Source organism: Eptatretus burgeri, chromosome 17, assembly GCF_056783735.1.
Source record: "Eptatretus burgeri isolate ZD-2024b chromosome 17, Ebu_testis_v1, whole genome shotgun sequence".
In the NCBI taxonomy this organism is placed as follows: domain Eukaryota; kingdom Metazoa; phylum Chordata; class Myxini; order Myxiniformes; family Myxinidae; genus Eptatretus; species Eptatretus burgeri.
The window spans coordinates 3,506,184-3,522,622 of record NC_140977.1 but is presented as its reverse complement, the minus strand read 5'-3'; the positions used below and the strand labels follow the sequence as shown (position 1 = coordinate 3,522,622).

General features: G+C 44.1%; 2 protein-coding genes across 4 annotated transcripts in view; one reads left to right on the top strand and one right to left on the bottom strand.

Annotated features, from left to right (window-relative positions):
- INTS9 (integrator complex subunit 9) overlaps positions 1-4,750 on the top strand; it is a 30,194-nt gene extending 25,444 nt beyond the window's left edge. For both annotated transcript variants that reach the window (XM_085862770.1, XM_085862771.1), the window contains one exon: positions 4,363-4,750. In XM_085862770.1, coding sequence (XP_085718896.1) covers positions 4,363-4,536 — 174 coding nt within the window. In that variant the 3' untranslated portion in view covers positions 4,537-4,750. The remainder of the gene's footprint in view (positions 1-4,362) is intronic.
- A 273-nt stretch (positions 4,751-5,023) lies between these two features.
- The window catches only part of LOC147009127 (uncharacterized), a 63,241-nt gene continuing 51,825 nt past the window's right edge, over positions 5,024-16,439 (bottom strand). For both annotated transcript variants that reach the window (XM_085862762.1, XM_085862761.1), the window contains exons 4-6: positions 11,981-12,239; positions 10,944-11,066; positions 5,024-9,447 (exon numbers count right to left, since the gene is read on the bottom strand). In XM_085862762.1, coding sequence (XP_085718888.1) covers positions 8,299-9,447; positions 10,944-11,066; positions 11,981-12,239 — 1,531 coding nt within the window. In that variant the 3' untranslated portion in view covers positions 5,024-8,298. The remainder of the gene's footprint in view (positions 9,448-10,943; positions 11,067-11,980; positions 12,240-16,439) is intronic.

Here is a 16,439-nt window from a genome sequence, read left to right as displayed (position 1 = left end):
GTTTTTCCTTTATAATTGAACGAGACAACTTTGATGACAGCGACATGGATTTGACGGTGTTTCACTGGATGAGTGCAATGCTCAGGCTTATTGGCCTCGAAGTTTGGGGATCTGCGGCGCACACTTGAGGCTACCGAGTGAGATCACGGGGTCACTATCCTGACCTGTTGGAAATCCTTGTCTGTGAAATTTGACTGAAGAAAGTGGCTTTCTCACTGCTTTTAACATTTGGATCTACATACTTCTGTGAACAGATATTTTTACAGATGAAGTCACTTCTGTGTCCCTCCCGGAGTCTGTTAACAACTCAGAGGCTTGTGCGCTGCTTAAAGTATCAAACTACGAGCCTGATATTGGAGAACTCAGCAAGAGAAAGCAAGGACAAGGATCACACTAAACAGTAAGAGGTGCCATTTAATTTATTTATTAACTAGCAAATACAACTCGGCGCTTCGGTGATGGGTCGATAAAGTGGGGGAGGGGGAGAAAGAGAGAGAGGAGGCAGGTGTAGGGTGAGATGGGGAAGGGGAGGTGGAGACGATGAAGAAGGGGGAGTTAGGGTGGAGGTAGGGGGAGCGACACCTCACCAAATATTGCTATTCACTGTGGGGGGGGGAGGAGAGAGACAGAGACAGGGACAGGGGAGAGCAACAGAGGTGTGGGAGGAGAGTGCTGCATTTTATGAGGGGACAAAATGAGAGAAAAGGGTGGGGGAGAGGAGGAAAAAAAAAGACAGGTGTCCACACAAATTCAATCCACACAAATCTCACACTCTCACTATGTCTCTTCGAAAGGACCGTTTACAAAACCCCCCCATCCACTTTCTCAACAATCCTCTGGAAGAAGTCTTTTCTTTCAAGCTTCTGGGTCTCACTATCTGCCATGACCTTTCCTGGGAAAGTCACATTTCCAACCTCGCCTCAAAAGCCAGTCGCCGACTGGGAATCCTCCGTCGTGCAAAGTCCTTCCTCGGCCCTCTTGAGCTCCTGACTACTTACAAAGCTTTTGTCCGTAGCCTGATGGAGTACTGCTCTCCCCTCTGGGCTGGTGCTCCTGCCTCCCACCTTTCTCGACTTCACGCTGTCGAAACCAGGGCTTTTAAGATCATTGGCATCTCCCGCAATGAAGCTGAGTCTTTGGGCCTCTCACTCAATCACCGCAGGTTGGTCGGTGGTCTTTCTGTCTTCTACCGACTCCTCTCCAGCCTTGCCCCCCTGCTCTCTCTGCGATTTGTCCCAACCACATTTCCACAGGGCGCTCAAGGTCCGCCAACAACCCCTTCTGGTAAAACTACCAAAATCACGAATCACTGCTCATCTTCACTCTTTCATTCCTCTTTTTTCCCGCCTTTGGAATAAACTTCCTCACTCTATTCTTTCCCATTCTTCCCTCCAGGCTTTCAAAACAGCTGTTCACCACCACCTCTTATCTTCCCCCATCCAAATCCTCGATCTTTTCTACCCCCGATAATCCACCCAAGCCCACTTCCTTCAATTCTCCTGCTTTCCTTCCTTAAAGTCCCTGTAATGTCCATCTTCTCCTCGCCATGTTCCCCGTCCCATCCCCATCCCTCTCCCTTCCACAGTTCACCTGTGTCTGTTCCCCAATGTTTTGTCCCTTCCACTCCCACCCCTCTTGTCTCATGCCTCCTTGCTGTGAGTTGTGTGTTAGCTCTCATACGAGCCTCGACCAAGGTATACAAAAAAAAAAAAAAAAAAAAAAAAAAAAAAAAGGTGGGGTGGAGGTGGGGTTAGCAAAGAGTGGGGTTAGCAAAGGTGGGGTTGCCATTTTCTGACATATGTAACGCTTAATGACCAAACACGAAGAAAAAAAAACATGTCAGAACAGCTGTACACACAACGACACAACAGAGTTTGTAAAGTAATCCACCGGCACATCTACAAAATCTTTGATATTCCAGTTCCAGAAAATTTGTGGGAAAACAACCCAAAGCAATCACTGAAAACATTGAAGTTCCACTAACGTATGACCAAATGATCCCATCAGGCGTGCACATGAAAAACAAACCATTGTGACCAGATATCACACTTGGGTGCAAAAAAAAAGAGAATAAGGCATTGCAAAGTGAGATGTTGATACCGGCAATTTTGGACTAACCATCCAGAAATCAAGAAAATGACCAAATACCAAGACCTCAAGTACGAAGTGAAAAGATCCTGGAAGCTGTAGAATGCCAAAGTTGTACCAGTGATGACGAAGAACCTCACAGATATATTAAAAACCATCCCTGGGAATATCACGATAAACGAACTGCAGTTGGAAGCCGTCTTGGGCTCAGTAACGATCATGAAGAGAGACCTCGGCACAAAACTTTGAAAACAGAAAGTTTCACAACTTGGTCCATGAATCGTGACCCCTTTACTGAGATGAAGGTGGATACTTTGAGCCCACCCTGGGAGGACTCTATTCCACATTCTGAAACCCACATATGTATATACCAATCGACGATGCGCGCGCGCACACACACACACACACACACACACACACACACACACACACACAGACACACAGACACACAGACACACAGACACACAGACACACAGACACACAGACACACAGACACACAGACACACACAGACACACAGACACACAGACACACACAGACACACAGACACACAGACACACAGACACACAGACACACAGACACACAGACACACACACACCATTGTATGGCATCCTAAACGGCGCCGCCTGTAGCCTTTTATTAGTATAGATGAAGCTGCTAAAATGTAAGTAGGGTTATCATTGATGATAAAAATGTATCAATGGCACGCAAATCCCTAAATAAGAGTGAATAGGTTAACTAACTATTGGCATCCCACTTCTGAAAGGTTGCTGACCCTTGGCTTGGAGCAAGCGGCATTTAATCTTCATTTATATCATAACTTTCCTCCGCCAGGTTAAAGTTCAAAGTCTTAAACCTCTCGGGGTACGAAACCATGATTTAGGGTTTTTTTTCCCATTTTCTAGCAAATTCTGAGCTGGATCTCGGATCTGGCTGGGACTTTTGGAATGAATATTTGCATCAATAATGGGAATAAAAAGTATGCGGTTTTTTTTTTTTTTTAAAGGTTTTTTAAGGTCATGACCCAATTAGACTAACATATTTCTCCATAACTCAACTAAGATTTGGCAGATCACAACGAACTTGCGCTCACCAGACAGCCTAAAGCAAGGTGTATTTACGCTTAATTGACATCACACCTTTCCAAGTTAAAGGACAAGGTGAAATGGCAGAAAGGAAAGAAAAATAAGAACCGCGTTATTTATTTATTTATTTATTTATTTATTTATTTATTTATTTATTTAGCCAATGTGGAATCTCCAAGATGTTCTTGCATGATAATAGTGTACCTGCACTGATGTTGTGCACTTCATATTTGATTTGTTCCCTTGACCTACTTGTTTTTTTTTTTCCGGATTGTGACCTAATTAAACAAAAAACACCTTTCCGCTTCAAAATTTTCTGTAATTACACATTTACACGGAGAATAAGATTATAACTTGAATAATTTTCCTCTGATTTCATGATGTCGAGTTTTATGGATAGATTGCAGATGGGGACAAATTTTCTTTCCATTATTGAATCGCGGACGAAGGGTAAGTCGTAGGTGGTGGCACATATCTAGTAGGCTTTGTAATTTGTTTAAAAAGTATCCTGACGTCTCTTTTTGTCCATATCCTGCAAGTGATTTCATTGCACATGAGTACAAAGTCCTTCGCGAGTCTTTGCGATTATCTCGAAGCCGACTCCTCGAGCCGCTGGGGCAGTTTTCTGCCGGAGAATATACTGGGAGGTCTGCCATTGCCTTCCCCATTGGTAGACAAGAGCACAGATTTGGAATTTGACTGGGATATTGGGACACTGTGGACGAATCCTTTTTTGAAATGTACTACGAGGACTTTATCATCAATCAGCCAAGTACGAGCAGATGGGACGGACAAGTTAATGCCCTCTCCGAAAGGACGGTGTATTTCACAGTGAACTGCCTTGTCTGTGAAACACCAGTTCTGCTGATTTTAATGTGGTAATGTGTTGATAGAAATCGAACCCCGACCCGCAGCTCAAAACTCAGTTTGCACCCAGTGACCTACTCTGAACCCTAGATCATGGGAATCCTTTATTTAAAGAACCTCCTTGTCAAGTCTCCATTTTCCCAAACTTCTGTATCCAGGCAATCGAGTAACATAACATTAATAGTTTAAAAGTATGAATGAGGCATATTGTTGGAAAAGTATGATAACCAGTACATGATGAACGTATCTGTATGTCCATGGACCTCTCATTCCCCTGATCGTATCTTCACTTTTTTTTTTCTGTAATCCGTTTGTCCTGCTCAGCAAGGAGTGAAGGATGTGAAGGTGGAGAGTGTTGGTGATGGACACATACTGCACCTCCAGGCCGAGGACTCCATCATCCAGCTTTCTGCCGATTCCACTCACATCATTTGTACCGACGAGGGACTGCGTGCCCGCCTACGAGACGTCCTCGTGCACCTGCTCAACCGCCTGTAGTTTCTTGTCCAGGCCGTTCCTGGACTCGTTCGGTCGTCCGATGGAGTTCTTCTGGCGATAAAACTGATTTTTTTTCTTTCATGGCCGACTTGCCGTGCCACCGAGGTTTTTGTAAAGGCCGTTGTACCGTGCACATTGAACGATTCAGCGAAATCAAAGTGTTTTGTTTTTGAATGAGAGCAATCTCAGCAGGAGAATAAATATTTGTCTCATATTTTCCTTCTTCAGGACTTGAGGCGAAAGGTAAACGAGTCGTGGGGTGCTCTGCATGGCCGATGCACCGCTCCTTGGAAAGGAGGTCCTTTGTCTAACACGTGAGGATCTGTTTGCACATCTCCAGTCTTGCCTGGAGTAAGGTGTGTTGAAGGGGTGGTGGGGTACTTTTTTGGGTTTGGGGGGGGGGCAGGGGGTGTTGGTGGCCATGTTACGGAGGTGTCTTTTTGTTCACTTGGCAGCAGGTGACACTTCACACAAAAACAAAGCAAACTCAAGATTTAAGTTTCATTGGCTGTTTGTAAAATACAGTTTCCTCTTGAAGGCATTTAAAACCTGTAAGATGTAAACCTTAACTGCGCAGCAGGAAAACAGCGCTTCGCTCGTAGCAAAGATACATAATCATAGAACGACAACATTTGTTATAAAAATGTGAAACAAGAAGAAGAAACCAGAAGTTTCTAATTTTTTTCCTTTTGCCGTGACGTCATAAACAACAAAAAAAACAACTTTCTCCATTTCCCGTCCAGTTTTGGACCGAAATATGTCTGTGAGCAGACGAATATGGGAAATGTACCGCGTGCTCTGCTTTACGGCCATCATGTAATATGATCCCATTGCGTACCACGAAATCGCCAGAATCTGTCACTCCGTACCATCCTCGACATAAAAAGTATCAAAATGTTAAATCCTGTTACAGAATCCTCTTATCTCGTACAAGTGCAATCAATAAATACATCTTACCTACACAGGCATAATAGTATATACATTGTTATATATAGGGCCATGGTAATACTACACAGTACGAGCCGTAGTTTGCTCCGACGTCCGAGGAGGGCGTTCTGAGAATTCTGTACATCATGTAAGGCACATCTTGAATGCACAACTCCTTGAAATACCACTTTATGGGATTTGTCAGACATCCATCCCACTGTCGTGTTATTCAAAACTTCTAAACCGATTTATCAACGGGGGAAACCATCGTTAGTCGAGATTGACTTGAAACACGCCTCAGGAAGCACTGATGGTTCAGGTGCGATTAGAGTTTGCCAGCATGCTCTTATCTCCTGCTATTGTGAATGCACCTGTCCGGAACTTTAATAACAGAATTGGGATTCTAACTGGAAACTTTCCGAGGACTTTCTTATCTCGACGACGGAAGCGTTTTACGAGAGAAATGGGTGTTTAATCCTGCAAAGACGAGAATTTCACCTTCGGCACGTCGCTCCCTCTCCTCCCTCTTCTTCCGTCCCAAACTATGGTCAGTTATCGATTATTCTCAAGAATTACACTTGCAACCACAATACGGCGTGGCACTCTCACCATCGAGCCAGCAGGTGGCAACATCCGCTCCTACCCAAACCTGCAACAGCAGAAGTTGCGAAACAAACACCTTTACCTGTTCAACATAATCTGTGAAGTCTGTGCTTCCGTTTCCTTCTGATAGCGATCACAATTCGTGATTTCTCGTTCGATTCCCAAAGCTTAAAGTTCAGATGTTTAGCAAGTTTTGTTACAAAATTCCTTGATATTACAAGTTTCTGTTTGAACGCCTAATTCATACAAGCGCTGGCACGATGGCCTCTGAGCTATCCAGCTCCTGGGTTTGAATCCCGACCCAGGCATAACTTGTCACCCCGGCGTATCTCAGGCAGGACGATTCGTCAATGCGTGCGTCGCTGCTCGGACGGACGTTAAACCTGGCGTCCCGTCTTCCGGCATCAGTTGGTGGATGTTAAAGATCCCACGGTGTCCTTCATGAAGAGTAGGCGAGCTGACGTCGGCACCATGAACAAATTTCCAAATTCCTGCTCTAACCTACACGGGACAATGCGTTAGCGGCGCAGCCATGCTTCGAGCAACGATGCAACCAGCACCCAGAGGCTGCATGTAGAATGAATGAATTTATACAAGCGTAACTCCTGCGCTGAACAAAAGCAATAGGTACACATTCACGCGTACTGTACATGTGAAAACACTCATGTACACTGTATGTGTACTGTACTTGTGTACACCTGTGCACTGTACTAGTGTAAACAATCATGTGCACTGTACTTGCCAAAAAGCCCGAAAGTGTAAATCTCACGTGAACCGAACGTCATGATATGAGTGTGATAGCTGAAGGAAAGAACGTTTGTTCAATCCAACACTTCCCTGAAATGATTGACAAAGAAAGGTGTAAGGATCGGAGTGGTACCATCGTAAAGCGGAAAGGGCTTCTGTGGCCTAATCGTACCGCCATTTTCACCAGCCTTCATCAAACCAGCCAGTCGTAAGCTACGAGAGCGGTTCAAGTGAAAGTCGAGTTTTGTCTGTGGCAACGTATCGTGTCCCAACTGGACGTAAAGATGACTTGTCCCTCTGGACGGAGGTCATTGAGGAATTCCTCCTCAAGGCAGACGATAAGTGTACATTTTATTTATAACTAAGGATGGCGTTAAAATTCCTGAAAGTGATCATCGATTTCCAACTCGTCTTTTTTTTTTTTTTTTTTTTTTTCCTCTCTGCAAAGGTCCATGCTCATTGAGCTCAACGATAGAAGGACAATGATGTACAGATACACAACAGTATACGAAGGATCAACGAGTACAGGGAGGTGGGTATGGGAGCATGGATGGGGATGGGCAGCAGTCTTGAAGGAAGAACACAAGACAAAACGAGAACGGCACTCGGTAGAGCGCATACCTCCGCCAGGCTGAACAGTTTACGTTTTGTCTCCCACTGATGGGTTGGATCTGAACCAAAATCGAACCCACTTGTTCTTGTCACCTAACCAACTCATCCGCCAAATCCGTCCATAACTTTGAGATATCCTGCTCACAGACAGACAGGGGTTAAAACATAACCTCTGTCTACCTTCGGTGGCAGAGGTCAAGATGGATCCAGAGAAAAGAGAAATGAAGGAAGACGGGGAAACCAGGTGGTTCCTACAATGCCTAACTGCTGAGGATACCCTATCATGGGAAACCGGGTAAAGCTGGTGAACAGTTAAACCGGGTCTTGGCAATGTGGACCATGGCGAAACATCCTTGTATCGGGGATCACCCCTACAAAAGTAGAGAAAGTGGAAGGAAGCCCTTCTCGGAGAGGATCGTCCCCATACGAGTGAGAGAATTTGGTGAAGAACTGCTCATGAGTATTGGGAGCATGCAAACGATATCTAGGTTTGTGCAAGGCGAGTGAGAGTGTACCTTTCACCAGAACCACCTTCTTGCAAACAAATGTTCACTGCTGAGCACAAGAAAGCTTCCAAACAATAAAACAACTTAACTTGGTGGTGTAATGTGTTCTTCATAACCATCAGAGCACTGGAGAGAAATAGCACCAACCGGTAAGGCTCGATACTCAGAACGAGGTAAAGCGGTGACTTGGCAGGTCAGGCCTAATGGAATTAACCGAAAAAGGCACTTTTACAGATCGTAAACCAAAGTTTCTTTATGTGGATATTCCATGGCAAACTGACAGCTGTTTTACCATTTCAGACCTAAAAGAAAAACAAAACAACTTGGGTCCAGCCAGGCCTGTGACTGATAAAGTCCCAAGTCTGTGTCAAACCCCACCGGAACTTGTGCTGCCGTTCAAAGGCCGAGTGATCGTGCCTGTGGTCGATATCTCTGCGCCGGGTGTTGGATGACGAACAAGTGGTGTAGGTGAGGGAGGCGAAGTTGAATGTTTGTCGTTTGTGCACAACATAACGGCTGTTGGGGTTGTTATTGCAGTTGCGGAACAATCGAGGGAAGTTGAGGTAGCAGGTGACAAAGGAAGGGGAGCTGTTGAACTTGGGCGATTGTCGGCACAAGCCGAAAGGTCAGACTCGTTTTGATGACCCTTTTGGACGTGTGACGCAAAGTCATACTTATCGATACACGTGCGTAAGCAGACAGCACAGCAGAAGGGTGCTCCTTCACCATGGCAACTCATGTGTAGCGCATGTAATGTCGTGTCGAGGAACAGGATCCCACAACGGGGACAATGTGCAGATGATTCATCCTGAGTCGCTTTGTCTGAACATCTCAACGGTACAAAAGCGGATGATTTTCTCGCTTCCGAACCGGTTTCACCGGCTTCCCCAGCTCCAGAGGTCTGCGATCGACCGTGAACCACCAAATCCAGGGGTGCTTCTGATAGCCAAGATGGCGGTGGTAGGGCTGGGGAAGGGTATGACCAAGGCATGCCGTAAGCTGGTGAAATGAGGGATGAATGTGGTAGAGTGAATGCAGGAGGTGGAAATCCACGAAACTCTGCCGCGGCAGCCCAAATCCTGAGCCATTCGGCGTCGGGATAGAGCGCACTCGGTAACATCGCAGCGCTAACCCCGACTGCCAGCGCAGCGCCAAAGGGAGCCCCACAAACTGGGGGGTGCTGGTATTTCTCGATGGGGCTCCCAGGTGGCGTAATATGTACTCCAGTGCTGGACATTGGTATCAGGTACTTTTCAATGGGACTTCCAGGAGGATGCCCTGAGGACTCGACCTCTTTGCCGTTCCTGATGTGCCTCGCAACCCACTCTGCTTTTACCGGTTCGGCGATGACCATTCCCTCCGAGGAATTTTCTGCAGATGATGGAGGTGGCAAAGTGTTGGTTGCGGATGGTACCGGCGGCCATTTTCTGAGCGGGCCATCGGTTCGTTTCCTCGTGCGGCGCCGGATGATCTGCTCTCCATTACTGTGCTTGATGATGTTCAGGGGTCTGGGTGTCTGTGAGACATACGAAGAGAAATTGTGTTGAAAACACTTTTGTGAATCATGTCAATTTATTGGCCATTGGGTCTGTTGTAAGGCCTGGATTTCCCCCTTTCTCAAGACACGGACCGATTCTCCGTACACTTTGGTGAAGTGTTTACACTTCAGGAAGCATTTTAATACGCTTATAAATCTCTTTGCCGATCTGTAAGGATAAGCTGGTGCCTTCATCACGTAATTAGTAAACAGAGCCCATTTACATCGAACATGTGCAAAATGGTGCAATCGTGAGTGATACAACACCACCCCCTTCCCCAACACCCCCCCCCCCAACTCCTCTCCTCATCCAGTTCATTCCACTTCTCCCTTCTCCAATTTCTTCCCCTTCCTCGGCTCTTCATTAGTTTTTCGATACCATTTTTTTTAACTGCCTTACCACCCCACTCCGATATTTAATGCCTACTTCCCGGAATTTCAAAACCTCGAGCGCCGTTTACCGCCAAGCGAATACGCAAGATCCCTCATGCAGGAATTTGGTGGAATTTTTGATTGCACACAAATTAACAAACTCTCCAATTACATGTGTTCCCTGTCTTCTTGGTCTCATATTTTTTGAAAATATTAGCTGATAAATTTTGTTGGTTGGTTTGTGCCAAAATGGATCTGATCCCCTCTTCGGAAAGCGTTATTGTTCATCGGGTCCCAAAAGTGGCTGTAGGGTTGAAAAGGATCCTTAACGGGGCAAAGTTGTCCGTGTTAGGCTCGACCAGTCCAGGGAATCTGGTAATAGTACAAAGTCCTGCTCGTGCGAGAATGCAACACAAGGGTAATAGGAAAGCTCAGTTGCTAGCTTTCCTACTACCCTTTCATTCTGTCATGTGTGCGATCGATTCCCTATGGGTCCAGATTTAACGAGGAATACCCGTTCCGAAGCGGTGGTTCATAAAGCACGCCTTCCTTCAGATGACGATGTTAAAATCCCATGCTATTGTTTTTTTGAAAATAGGAGGCCATTGTGTGCTGGTACTCACCAAATTGGCTACTTGGGGTTCGTTGTATTGTTAGAACTGCCTTAAGTTTGTGGGAGTGCTGGAACAAGGATATAGCACAAGCACGATCTCTTCATTTCATTGCACACCCTTGCGTCGGACTAAAATGGTGGAGATCTCTTTTGGTTGCTGGATTCCACAAGTCTCAATAATACGTCTATATTACGTTTCCTCTTCGGTCGGCGAAATGAGTACCAGTATACTGGGCCGGTGTATACCCTGGTTAAAATAGGTGTACCATATCCCTGTGTCGTAAGAGGCGACCAGGGTTGCGTCAGGAAGGGCATCCGGCGTAAAACATGTGCCAAATCACGATGCGGATCATAAGGATGATCCGCTGTGGCGACCCCGAACGGGAGCAGCCGAAAGAAGAAGAAGAAGATTACGTTTCCTCTTCCTTCAACAACCCAAATGACAGGTAAAATAAACATTTTTAGGGCAAGATGTCGAGTTATTCCTCACCGCGTGGAGTTTTTGGTACAGGCCGCATGCGTTGCATACATAGCCGCCATTGACATTCTTCCTCCAGAGTGACGTCTTGGTCGTAAGACAGTTTGCACAGAACACACCCGATCCTCTTCGTCTCTGTGGCACACGCAGGGCCGCTCGAGTTAGTCTTGTGTGACCGGTCAATTTTTAGTAAACGGAAAGGGAGTGATGGGGAAGAATCAGCTGATGTTAGGCCATTCGGCAATGCATTGCGGTGGCACGTGGGGTCGGGCCCAACAATACCAAAAAGGGCACGACCCGTAATTAAGCCGAAGGTCCAATTGGTATGAAGAAGCCTCCAACTGCTCCAGCTTACGCTTGGTTAGAAACAGAACATATTACTCATGGAAATCAATGCCAGAATACTCCTGCATAATCAGTATGATGTTGTAAGCCTTGTGTTGCTTAGTGGTTAGGGTGGCTGGCTTGAGATCTTAGGGTCCTGAGTTTGAGCCCCGTTGGCCTTTGAATTAACACCAGGTGTGGTTGACTCAGCCTGTCATCCTTCCAAAGTCAGCAAAATGAGTACCAGTGTACTGGCATCAGGGCACAGTATCAGTGGCATAGTCACGCCCCAACAAAATGATAGATGCCATTTGCAAGAAGGAAGAAGTAAACGCATATACCAGGCAACTTAACACTCAACCATAGGTCGGTGATGCTCATTACTAGCAGCTACTCTTTCCCGACGAGGGGTAATCCAAACTTTTGAAGAAAATATTTTGATGTTTCATTCTTTTAATGCACTGGTTTTACAATGTATTATGTAATCGTTTGTTATAATGGATGCTCCCTGATGAAACCTACCCACAGGGTTCCATTGTAGTCTTTCTGTACCAGCATAACATCCAAACATGGAGGTTTCTTGAAATTTAAAATAAAAAAATTAACCTTTCTGAGTCGTTCTTTGTGCACAAATGCTGGGATAGTCAGTCCTGGTGCTGTTGTACTGTAAATTGTTGTACCGTATTGTCTATAAAAAGGTAAGTATCATAAGGTCATACAACTACCTTGGCAAGAGATGGAGAGTCTTCCTTGTCTTTCAGCACTTCAACGTCACACGTCACTCTCCGGTATTGCAGACCGACCAACCCCGGCCTTAAACCTGCTGGTTCTAACTCCCCGGCTGGAAATCCACAAACGTGGACCTGCTGATGATCCGAGCCACCGGGACCGTCGGAGAGACCGAGGGTTCGGTGAGCCGTTGACAATGATCGTAGAGTCGCATCAGAACCTCTTAGCTGGCAACGAATCTCACCAAACCTTGGCCTAAAGCAAAAGGAGAGGGAGGATTAAATTACATGTATCAACACATTTACTCAACACAACACAACCGATTAAGGCAAGATTCCCATCCCAACCGGATATCCCAGCACCACATCGCACCATTATATACACGATGGATGACCACACTGACACGACGTACACTTGTGGGAATACCGCATTGTATCCTGAAAGTCATGCCATGATGGAACCATACCGCTGAATATCCACCGCTTCATCCCAAACTATCCTTGCCCACATGGTTGACCACCTGTAGATTTTTGGGAACTTTAAGCTGTGCATTCGCTCTATAAGTTTCACTCACGGCAAGTTCAAGAATATGATACTGAACCTTTCTCACAGTTCCATCCATCAGTAGCGCTTTCCTGCCAAGGACAGTCCCAGTATTGCCGAAGAAGTTTGGCATGGATTATACTGGGTTGTTTGCCATTGCCTTTGCAGTGTGCATCAGGACTCGGAATTGGCCAGTGTACTGGCGACTCTTACCGAACAACACTGTGGGATCATTAACGGACACCAGCAACTGATATTGGTACACAGATCCCAAGCTGGTAGATAGGTCCCTGGCTTATGGTCTATCTGATAGATGGCACACCCGTTGGAGCAATGCCCTGCCCATGAAACAGCTGGGTTACAGTTTACAGTCAGACTGGGAATCTAATCCTGACGAGCCAGCTTAAAGGTGAGTTCGCTACCTTGTCGCTATCCTCAATATCGCTACATTAAATTCAAAGAAATAGCATCTCAAAACGCACACAATGTGCTGGAAAAGTTGTCTCACACCGGGTTTCCCATAGTTTTGGTGTCTTGTCTTGCCAAAAAAAACCCGAGTAGAAGGGAAATACACTGACCATCATCCACGGAAATACACTGACCATCATCCACCTTGTATTATCGTGGAAAGAATATCAGGAGCACACCATCATTTGAGAAGTCACATCCATGGGGCCCCGAGGACGTTTTACTTGCACAAGATCGAAGAGTCCATCGACTTCCTGAACAATGGCATGGGTTGAGATGCAGTGCCCCCAACCAACGATACACTAAAGAGTCTCTCCTTGGGGTTGAACCATGACCAGACAGCAAAAGAGGAAGGGACACTGACTATCAGGACACCTGAACCTCGAAGGTAAAAACAGGCCACCATCACTGTGGGGCAATGGAGATAGATTAGGGCTTAACAGTCTGTGTTCACAAGAACAGATAAAAACCTGAGAAATTAGTTCTTTTGAATTTGGTATCAAGAATTATAGGAATCGGTTTTAGGAGTGATTTGAATCTATTTTCGGAATAATTTGAATCCGTTTTCGGAGTGATTAAAATCAGTTTTAGGAGTGATTTAAATCAGTTTTCAGTGATTTAAATCAGTTTTCAGTGATTTAAATCAGTTTTAAGTGATTAAAATCAGTTTTAAGAGTGATTGAAATCAGTTTTAAGAGTGATTGAAATCAGTTTTAGGAGTGATTTAAATCAGTTTTAAGAGTGATTTAAACCAGTTTTAAGTGATTTAAATCAGTTTTAGGAGTGATTTAAATCAGTTTTAGAAGTGATTGAAATCAGTTTTAGGAGTGATTTAAATCAGTTTTAGAAGTGATTGAAATCAGTTTTAGGAGTGATTTAAATCAGTTTTAAGTTATTTAAATCAGTTTTAGAAGTGATTTGAATCAGTTTTAGGAGTGATTTAAATCAGTTTTAGGAGTGATTTAAATCAGTTTTAGGAGTGATTTAAATCAGTTTTAGAAGTGATTTAAATCAGTTTTAGAAGTGATTTGAATCAGTTTTAGGAGTGATTTAGATCAGTTTTAGGAGTGATTTAGATCAGTTTTAGGAGTGATTGCAATCAGTTACAGCAGTGATTGAAATCAGTTACAGGAGTGATTTAAATCAGTTTTAAGTGATTTAAATCAGTTTTGAGTGATTGAAATCAGTTTTGAGTGATTGAAATCAGTTTTGAGTGATTGAAATCAGTTTTAGGAGTGATTTAAATCAGTTTATAGAGTGATTTAAATCGGTTTTAAGAGTGATTTAAACCAGTTTTAGGAGTGATTTAAACCAGTTTTAGGAGTGATTTAAATCAGTTTTAAGAGTGATTGAAATCAGTTTTAGGAGTGATTGAAATCAGTTTTAAGTGATTTAAACCAGTTTTAGGAGTGATTTAAATCAGTTTTAGAAGTGATTTGAATCAGTTTTAGGAGTGATTTAAATCAGTTACAGCAGTGATTGAAATCAGTTACAGCAGTGATTGAAATCAGTTTTAGGAGTGATTTAAATCAGTTTTGAGTGATTGAAATCAGTTTTAGGAGTGATTTAAATCAGTTTAAAGAGTGATTTAAATCGGTTTTAAGAGTGATTTAAACCAGTTTTAGGAGTGATTGAAATCAGTTTTAGAAGTGATTGAAATCAGTTTTAGGAGTGATTTAAATCCGTTTTAAGTGATTTAAACCAGTTTTAGGAGTGATTTAAATCAGTTTTAGAAGTGATTTGAATCAGTTTTAGGAGTGATTGAAATCAGTTTTAGGAGTGATTGAAATCAGTTTTAGAAGTGATTGAAATCAGTTTTAGGAGTGATTTAAACCAGTTTTAGGAGTGATTTAAACCAGTTTTAGGAGTGATTTAAATCAGTTTTAGAAGTGATTTGAATCAGTTTTAGGAGTGATTTGAATCAGTTTTAGAAGTGATTTGAATCAGTTTTTGGAGTGATTTAAATCAGTTATAGGAGTGATTTAAATCAGTTTTTGGAGTGATTTAAATCAGTTTTTGGAGTGATTTGAATCAGTTTCAGGAGTGATTTAAATCAGTTCCAGGAGTGATTTGAATCAGTTTTAGGAGTGATTGCAATCAGTTACAGCAGTGATTGAAATCAGTTTTAGGAGTGATTTAAATCAGTTTTGAGTGATTTAAATCAGTTTTGAGTGATTGAAATCAGTTTTAGGAGTGATTTAAATCAGTTTAAAGAGTGATTTAAATCGGTTTTAAGAGTGATTTAAACCAGTTTTAGGAGTGATTTAAATCAGTTTTAGGAGTGATTTAAATCAGTTTTAGGAGTGATTGAAATCAGTTTCAGGAGTGATTGAAATCAGTTTTAGGAGTGATTTAAATCAGTTTTAGAAGTGATTTGAATCGGTTTTCGGAATAATTTGAATCCATTTTATGAGTGATTTGAATCGGTATCAGGAATTATTTGAGTTGATTGCATCAGGACCTCTTAGCTTCACCTTATAATTCCTTGTCTCTTACAAACTGCATCACAAGCTCAATCGCAAAAGCCATATTTTAGCCCCACACCCCACCCCTCCCCTACAGCGTGCCTTGGCAGCAAAGATCTTTTCCGATTTCCTGGGACGGGTGTAATTTTCATTGCAAAGAGAAAGAGATTCCAGTTGCAAAAACATCCCTGGGGGGAAAGTGAACAAAGCTCTTCAGAATTTCCTTCATAACTCAGGCCAGCAAGGCTCGTTCCTCTGGACTACCAAAGCCCCCATGCTCACTCACCTCATCCACACATTCACAACCTGCACTCGACTACTTTACCATCATACTCACCGCATCCGCATCACACATGCACTCACACACAGTCTGCACTGGACGACCTCACTACCATGCTCGCTCACCTCATCCGCATCACACATCACACATGCACTCACACACAGCCTGCACTGGACGACCTCACCACCATGCTCACTCACCTCATCCGCATCACACATCACACATGCACTCACACACAGCCTGCACTGGACGACCTCACCACCATGCTCACTCACCTCATCCGCATCACACATGCACTCACACACAGCCTGCATTGGACGACCTCACTACCATGCTCACTCACGTCATCCACATCACACATGCACTCACACACAGCCTGCATTGGACGACCTCACTACCATGCACACTCACCTCATCCAGAAGGGGAAAGATATCTGGAGGAGATCAGAATATGGCGGGGGGGGGGGGGGATTCGGTTATGGGGAGTAGAGGGAAGGGGCCACATTATTGTCCGTTGTAAACTGATGGCCCTTTGCCATGTCATCATCCGGTATTCCTGTGGGACTTGCACAGCAATCAAGACTGAGGAAGTGACAGTAGGTTTGGATGCACCATTTGATCTGTACCTCCTGCAACACGTCCCTCTTCGACACATCGTCGGTCAATAAAATTGTCTTCCCCGAGAAAATACCTCCACAT